Source organism: Pelobates fuscus, chromosome 4 (assembly GCF_036172605.1).
Source record: "Pelobates fuscus isolate aPelFus1 chromosome 4, aPelFus1.pri, whole genome shotgun sequence".
Classification (NCBI taxonomy): Eukaryota; Metazoa; Chordata; class Amphibia; order Anura; family Pelobatidae; genus Pelobates; species Pelobates fuscus.
Window position 1 is genome coordinate 217,334,469 of NC_086320.1, and position 6,851 is coordinate 217,341,319.

The following is a 6,851-nucleotide window of genomic DNA, read 5'->3' on the forward strand; positions in this document are numbered from 1 at the left end:
TATTTATAAATTATAAATGTGTGTATAAAAAAAAAAAATATGAATTTAAATAAAAATGTAAAAATATAAAAAAAAAAATAAATGATATATATATATATTATACACTCACACACACATACACACACATTAATTGAAACATAAACTATACAGGAGAGAGTAAAACGCGGTGCTTGTCAATTGTCATACTGTTTTGTGTTTATTTACAATTTAGAATATAAATTAGTAGAGAATACTCGTTGACAATAAATTTAATAAATGTCATATTTCGTTTCCAAATAAAAACCAGGCAGAGTTTATTTACAAAAAATGTTTCGAATTTCATTGCAATACAACTTGCATAAATTACTAGAAGCTTTTATATCATTAAAAAAATAAATATCAAATCTGCTTTTTGTTGTTTTTTTGTTTTTTTTCCTCCCATATTTTAAGTACTCCAGTTCATGAATCACAATTATTATCTCTATTGTATACATATTTTCCAAATAGTTTTTTTTTTTTTTTGTGTCCCTCTTCTTTGCATTCATTTATAATAAATTCTATCATAACACCTATAGTGGCAATGAAGTAATCAAGTCAAGATATCCTGAGAAAAACAGATTGTTTGCAAAAAAAAAAAAGTCACAAATATACATGGTCAACTATACTATACCAATAAATTCACATATGTCAAAGGGAACCTCTTTAATTTTTTTTAAAGGAGTCTGTAGATTTAATAGTGCTCTGTGTATCTTCCTTTATACAGTGGCACACGATGTGATCCGGATTTAGATATTTGTTGTAATACTTATTAGCTGAGGGAGAGATGATGGCTTGCTGACTTTTTTTCAAAGCAATTGTGACACCTGCCTGTGAATCAAGGAAAAAACCAAAATCACTAAAAATCCTTGCACAATAACACTACTATGTATACAGTTTGGAATGCTTGATCACAGTCACACAGACATTATATAATATGTGTAATATATGTGTAATATTATATATTATATAAATATAATAATACACATGTACACACACACACACACAATGTATAAATTATAAACACATTTGTAATCGAACTAAAAAGGTGTTTTAAAACTGACCTAAATAAGAATTATTAGATCTGTTTTCTAATACAACCATAATAACTGTCTCAAAAGCAGTAAGATTAAAAAAATTAAACCTAAGGGTGAGTAGCAAAGTGTTGGTCATTCAACAGGGTTTTACATGAAAAGACGTCATAAATCTACATTTTGCTTATGGGTGACTGTCCTTTGTGATATGATTAAAGACATTTTAAAAAATAGATTTTTTATTCTTTTTTTATGAAATAATGAGGTTGTATATTAGCTGTTTAATAATGATAGACATCTGGGATTCTAATTGACTTTTACACCAGATTTCCAGGTAATGAAGCAATAAATGGTATATAAGGGAATTTATGGCTACCTAATTTGTTTCGATTTTGGTCTCAGATGACCATAGGCAGGCAATAGATAGTGTTCTCACTTACTTGCATTGCTGTCTGATTGCACATCTATAGGTATGGTTGTATTCCTACTGTGCAGACTTCAGTGGGATCTGTCAAAATATAACCGTCAGTTAGTCACAGGACACAGCTAGCTAACTAGATTATATGTTCCAATTCTCCAATGGGCTAAATTCACACAGACACAAGATTTAAAAGCCCCATTTAATCGACCACGCTTTCCTTAACCCCTTTCAGTGCCACCTTGTGTCTTTCACACCATATGTTAACTCAACGGGTTAATCGAATTTTTCAGGTTCAATTAACCTAAAACACACACAGCTAATTAATAAACCAAATCTGTTCAGCTGGGGAAAAGCAAAAAAAAAAAAAAAAAAAAAAAGAGGAAAAAAATAATAATACAATACAAAATAAAAACAATAAAATAAAAACTTGAAAAAACCCAACAATTATTGTTCCCTATTTTAAAACATGTTTGTTCCTACAAGAGTTCGAAATGAGAATGTATTACTGAACAGCGAATGATGGTGAAAAGAAAACCGAATTGTTAAATTTAGCCTATACACCATCTCCACGCTGTGACTATAATTGAGCCAAGTTGGCGAAATTTTCCAAATCACATATTTTGGCCTAAATTCTGCAATGTGGTCAAATCGCTGTAATTCGGTGTTTTATTTAACCCCTTCACTGTCAAAGCAATGCCAAACCCCATTAACTATTTTAACAATAGATATTTTACTAAACTCGTACCTTTTTTGGATTCATAGTTATTCGCCCTGTAGTGCTGTTCGAGCTGAGTGCTGACACTTTTTATTGAGTCACTGGGGTGTTTGTGCAGAGAGGTGCTGGTGAGAACCGTTTGGTTAAGTCCCTCGTTCGAAGTCGCCACTGTCGAATTATATCGCAGTATCCCTTGACTTTGAAGAGCATTGAAATTCCCATAGTTTGTATAATTGCTATAAAAAGGCGATGTGTAGTAAATATGCCTTCCCAGAATGGAGGATGAAGGGTATGCCGAGCTGTGCGATGCTGATGAGGAGGGGGCTGAGGACAAAGTAGGGGGTGGACAACTTGGACTGATATTCTGATGTTTTAGGTCCGAAGTGGCAATTTCGGCCAGTGACCAGAGTTTGGGTTTGGCTGGAGTCTGAGATCCGGGAGAAATCCTATTGTCCAAAGAGGCCTTGTTTAAGATTCTAGGGCTGCCGTCGTGCTGGTGGTGGCTGAGGAGAGGTGCTTCTACCCCAGTTAGAGGAGATGACGTCACAGATTTAGCAGAGGGGACCCCCCTGTCTTCGTCATCAACCTCTTCATCGTCTTCATCATCCTCATACTTGTCCTTAGATTCGGTCCCCGATTCACAGAGATGATCCCCAGATCGGCAGGGCAACTTCTCACCGTCCGATTCGGCGGAACACGAGTGATCGGTCATGGAGTCTACGTGCAAACTAATACCTAGAAAATACCACAGCACAAGGTCAAGGGCAATTGTCACAAAAACTGCACAGATAACCCCCCCCACCCCAACATGTATAGAATTCACACGTGTTTAATGAATGTGTGTGCAATACATGGAAATATACACACGTTTATACATACTCTTTTATAATACTCTGCATGTACTCATACAGTTTTGAGTATGTATAAAGAGCAACGTTTGGAGCAAAGTTCGAAAACCGGTGAAACCAGTGGGTACATTCCACTGGTTGCCATGGTGATTGCTCCCCTTTTGCAAGTGTGCCCCACAAATGTGCTTAATACATTTGTCATTTATATTTTTGCATTTGGCCATGGCATTTCTCTTTCGATTAATCTTCAATAACCATAGTAAGCACATAATAAAAATAATAATAGTAATAATAATTATAATAATAATATTTTTTTAATATACAGAAAAATATAAAATAAGCAAGAGTGCTGGATGTAACACTTCATCGTATTAAATGATATACTAAAATATATATTTGAATGCATTCTAAGTTATATCTAATATACTAGTTTACATTGTAACCTTTCATACCATATTACTGTATAGTAAGTTACTGTAAATTGCAATATTTTGCCATAACATATTGGCTTTGATATTATACATTTGTTATGAAAGGTGAAAAATATAGATTGGCATCCAGTAAAGGTATTGCACATATTACATATTGTCTCTTTATATTAGTCATCATATATTTATATTATATGCATGCAAGATCTTGTATTTGTTCCACAACACCAGCATGCTGTTAAGATAGCAAGGGATTTGCCCAACCCTAAATTGCACAGAAGATTCATTAAATATTCAATTAAAATATCCCTAAACCTGATATAAAGTTTGATAACAAACTGTAACTCTCCAGTAAATTCTGCAGTCATAATTGCAGTAAAGTAAGCCTGAGAGTTCAGTATAAGGAGCTGCAGTTTGAATAGTTGGGGCCTGTTTGCTGAGTGTTCTACATTCTCCTGGTAGAATTTCCCGGCCTGCTCTTTGTAAAAACAAGCCTGACTCACCTTCATCTTCTGCTGACGTCTCGTTGCTATCTTGGACCTTGTCTGAATGGTCTTCTTTCCCTCTTTCACCATCTCCATCATCTTCATCTTCATCCTCGCTTTTATTTCGAGGTGCCCAGGTCATCTTGTTCTCCTTCTTGAGCCTCCTCCTGGCATTAGCAAACCAGGTGGAGACCTGAGTGAGGGTCATTTTGGTGATGATGGCCAACATGATCTTCTCCCCCTTGGTAGGGTAAGGGTTCTTCCTGTGTTCCTGCAGCCAGGCCTTCAACGTGGCAGTAGCATCCCTGGTGGCATTTTTCCTGTAAGCTGGGTCGTTGAGTTGGTATGGGTAAGCCGGACTACCATACGGGTGGTAGCTAATTGCCCCAGCCATGCCAGTTGTGTGGGCATCATAAGGGGATCCCTGTAAATGAAAGAATTATACCCATTAAGCGAATATTAATACTGACATAGCAAATGCTTATTTTAGGAGTGTGTGACATGTACATGATATTAAAATTTCGATGCATTGACCAAACACTTACAAGTGTAAAATACACTTTTTTTTAAGCTTAAACGTTTAATGTTTTCTCCACTTTTTACATTTGCATTATATTATATTATAAAACAAGGGAATCTGTTAACCACAAAAAAAAACCTCCACAAATAGCACTTGTAAATAAAATAAACCCATTATCATGCAATAAAAAAAAAAAAAAAAAATCGTTTGTAATGAGAAAACGGTTTATCTTTGTAGGTGTTGTATTGTTCTTTGTCTATAGGTAGTTTGTACATTCTGAAGATTACTGAAGAGCTTCAAAAGAAATCAGTTCCTTTATTCTGTGGCTGAAAATATAACAATGCCATCTTGGAGCAATTCACTCGTCTAATGCATTGTAAATCCAATTTGCAAATCAGAAGATATGCATGACTTCGAATTGTTCAAATAGCATGCAATTTGCATTTTAATTCGCTCTTTAACGTTCAAATTGCCTTTATTTAAGTCTGCATAATGTGAGCAAGTTAAAGATATCCCCTAAGAACTCGATCAGTTGTACACGACCACAGTTATTGGACACATCTCTTCTCATTTGTTAGCACCATAAAGTACTTAAAAACGTGTTCAGACCCCCAATAAAGCGAGGATACGTTTAACTAGAGAGCAGTGTTTAATTGTGTCATTAACCTTTAAAGTGTGAAAATCCAAACATTTACAGAGATAAAACCTACAATTATTTTGCTTGCAAAGTTCGCCCAATGAGCACTTAAATATAACCTCAGCAACAATATTCACACTTCTCGCACAATGACAACACTGTATCAATACATGTTAAATACATTGAAAAAATACAATAGCAACATTGTTAAAAACGGAACATCAGATGCTATTTACTAACGAATTCTTAAAAGTTTAAAAAAATAAAGCTTAAAAAAATAAAAAGATAACAAAATAACGAAGGGAATCGATAGACGAACAGTGCTTAATCCCAGCTACATTTGTACTTGGCAAAATATATTTGTTTTTTTTGTATTAAACGTTTTACACGTGATATATGTTGCTTTTCGCTGGTAAATAATTCTAAAAACCTATCGCAACACGAGGGATCTGGTAATTTTTAAATAAACGATGAATTAACAAGAATTCAAATTGCCGTGCTGGCAATATATATATATAAATATATTATACATTTGTTATGAAAGGTGATATATATATATAGAGTGACGTCCTGTAAAAGTAAGTATTGTACACATTACAGATTGTCTCTTTATATTAGTCAGTATATATAATATATATATATATATATATATATATATATATATATATATATTACATACATAAGCACGTATAATAAGTTCAAATTGTTGCACACACTGAATAAAAATGTAAATAGAAAATAATGTGAAATGAAAAGTATTTGAGGATATGTGAATGTATATCTTATTTTAGGCTCACTCAGAGTGTGAGAATGGTGTGTGCAGGAGGAGGGGGCTATAAAGTAACTAGCCCTCACCGAGTTGAGGGGCCGGGGAGCAGGGAGCACTCACTCACCATGTAGGAGGGGAATCCTCCCGGCTCGCTGGAGTATTGCAGGGGGCTGCTGAAACCTGTGGCCGCCTGGGCGCTGAAGGCGGCAGATCCCGGGTAAGGGCTGAAAGCGGAGCCGGATGAAGACCTGGCCAGCTCCTCGCTCCTGGGGGCGGCCAGCGCCGAAGCTCCATAAGCCGGACAGGGGTAGAGAGCCAGGGAGCCGGGGGGCTGGTAGAGGTAACCCTGAGGATAGGACATTGCAGGTGTGGATCGCCCGGGCTGGCTGGGTTACAGAGGGAGCAGGGAGGGGGTGAGGGGTGATGTCAATAAAGACAGCTCCTGCTCCTATTCTCTCTCAGCTCTGCCTGCTCGTTGCTCTCTTCACTCATGCAAGGAAATAAAAGTGAGCTGCCTCCACCCCTCCCCTCTGGGTACCCCAGCAGCCGGAGTGCAGTGCGGTAGGTGTGTGATCATGGACAGGTATAAATCCAGTGTGAGGGTGAGTGGGTGAGATGGAGGGGAGCAGCTGATCATGGAGTGGACGAGCTCTAGGTGATCAGGACAGTGCCTGCTGCTGCATATGGAGCCCGAGCAGCCAGCCAGCCAGCTCCCCGAGAGCCTGTGAGCAGGGGAGCTTTTTTTTTTCTTTTTTTTTTTTTTTTCTTTACTTTTTTTTTCTCAGGGAGGAGGGTGTTGTTTGGTGAGTGGGTGGGTGTGAAGGAGGAGGAGGTAAAGGAGTTAAGGAAGAAGGAGAGCTGGAGTTTTTTTTTTTTCAGGGAGCTGCCCATCACTGCTATGCCATCTGCATATCCAGAGTCAGCCACCTCCCTCAAACCTCCTCCTCCTACCCTGCTTGTCAAGGAAGAGAGGGAGAGA

At 37.1% G+C, this 6,851-nt stretch overlaps 1 protein-coding gene across 1 annotated transcript; it reads right to left on the minus strand.

Annotated features, from left to right (window-relative positions):
• Window positions 1-221: 221 nt before the first annotated feature.
• On the minus strand, window positions 222-6,598 carry IRX2 (iroquois homeobox 2). The gene is made up of 5 exons (XM_063450587.1): window positions 5,997-6,598; window positions 3,965-4,370; window positions 2,216-2,920; window positions 1,490-1,557; window positions 222-846 (listed from the first exon to the last, which is right to left on the minus strand). Exons 1-4 carry the CDS (start codon window positions 6,231-6,233, stop codon window positions 1,514-1,516), a joined length of 1,392 nt encoding a protein of 463 aa, XP_063306657.1. The 5' UTR covers window positions 6,234-6,598; the 3' UTR covers window positions 222-846; window positions 1,490-1,513.
• Window positions 6,599-6,851: the final 253 nt, after the last annotated feature.

Bases quoted from the DNA above. Each gene is read 5' to 3' on its own strand.
- IRX2 (XM_063450587.1), bottom strand. From the start codon at position 6,233: ATGTCCTATCCTCAGGGTTACCTCTACCAGCCCCCCGGCTCCCTGGCT. The intron at 4,371-5,996 runs GTGAGTGAGTGC...TTTCATTTACAG, and splicing joins GAGGATTCCCCTCCTACATG to GGATCCCCTTATGATGCCCA. The intron at 1,558-2,215 runs GTACGAGTTTAG...ATATTTTGACAG, and splicing joins TAACTATGAATCCAAAAAAG to ATCCCACTGAAGTCTGCACA.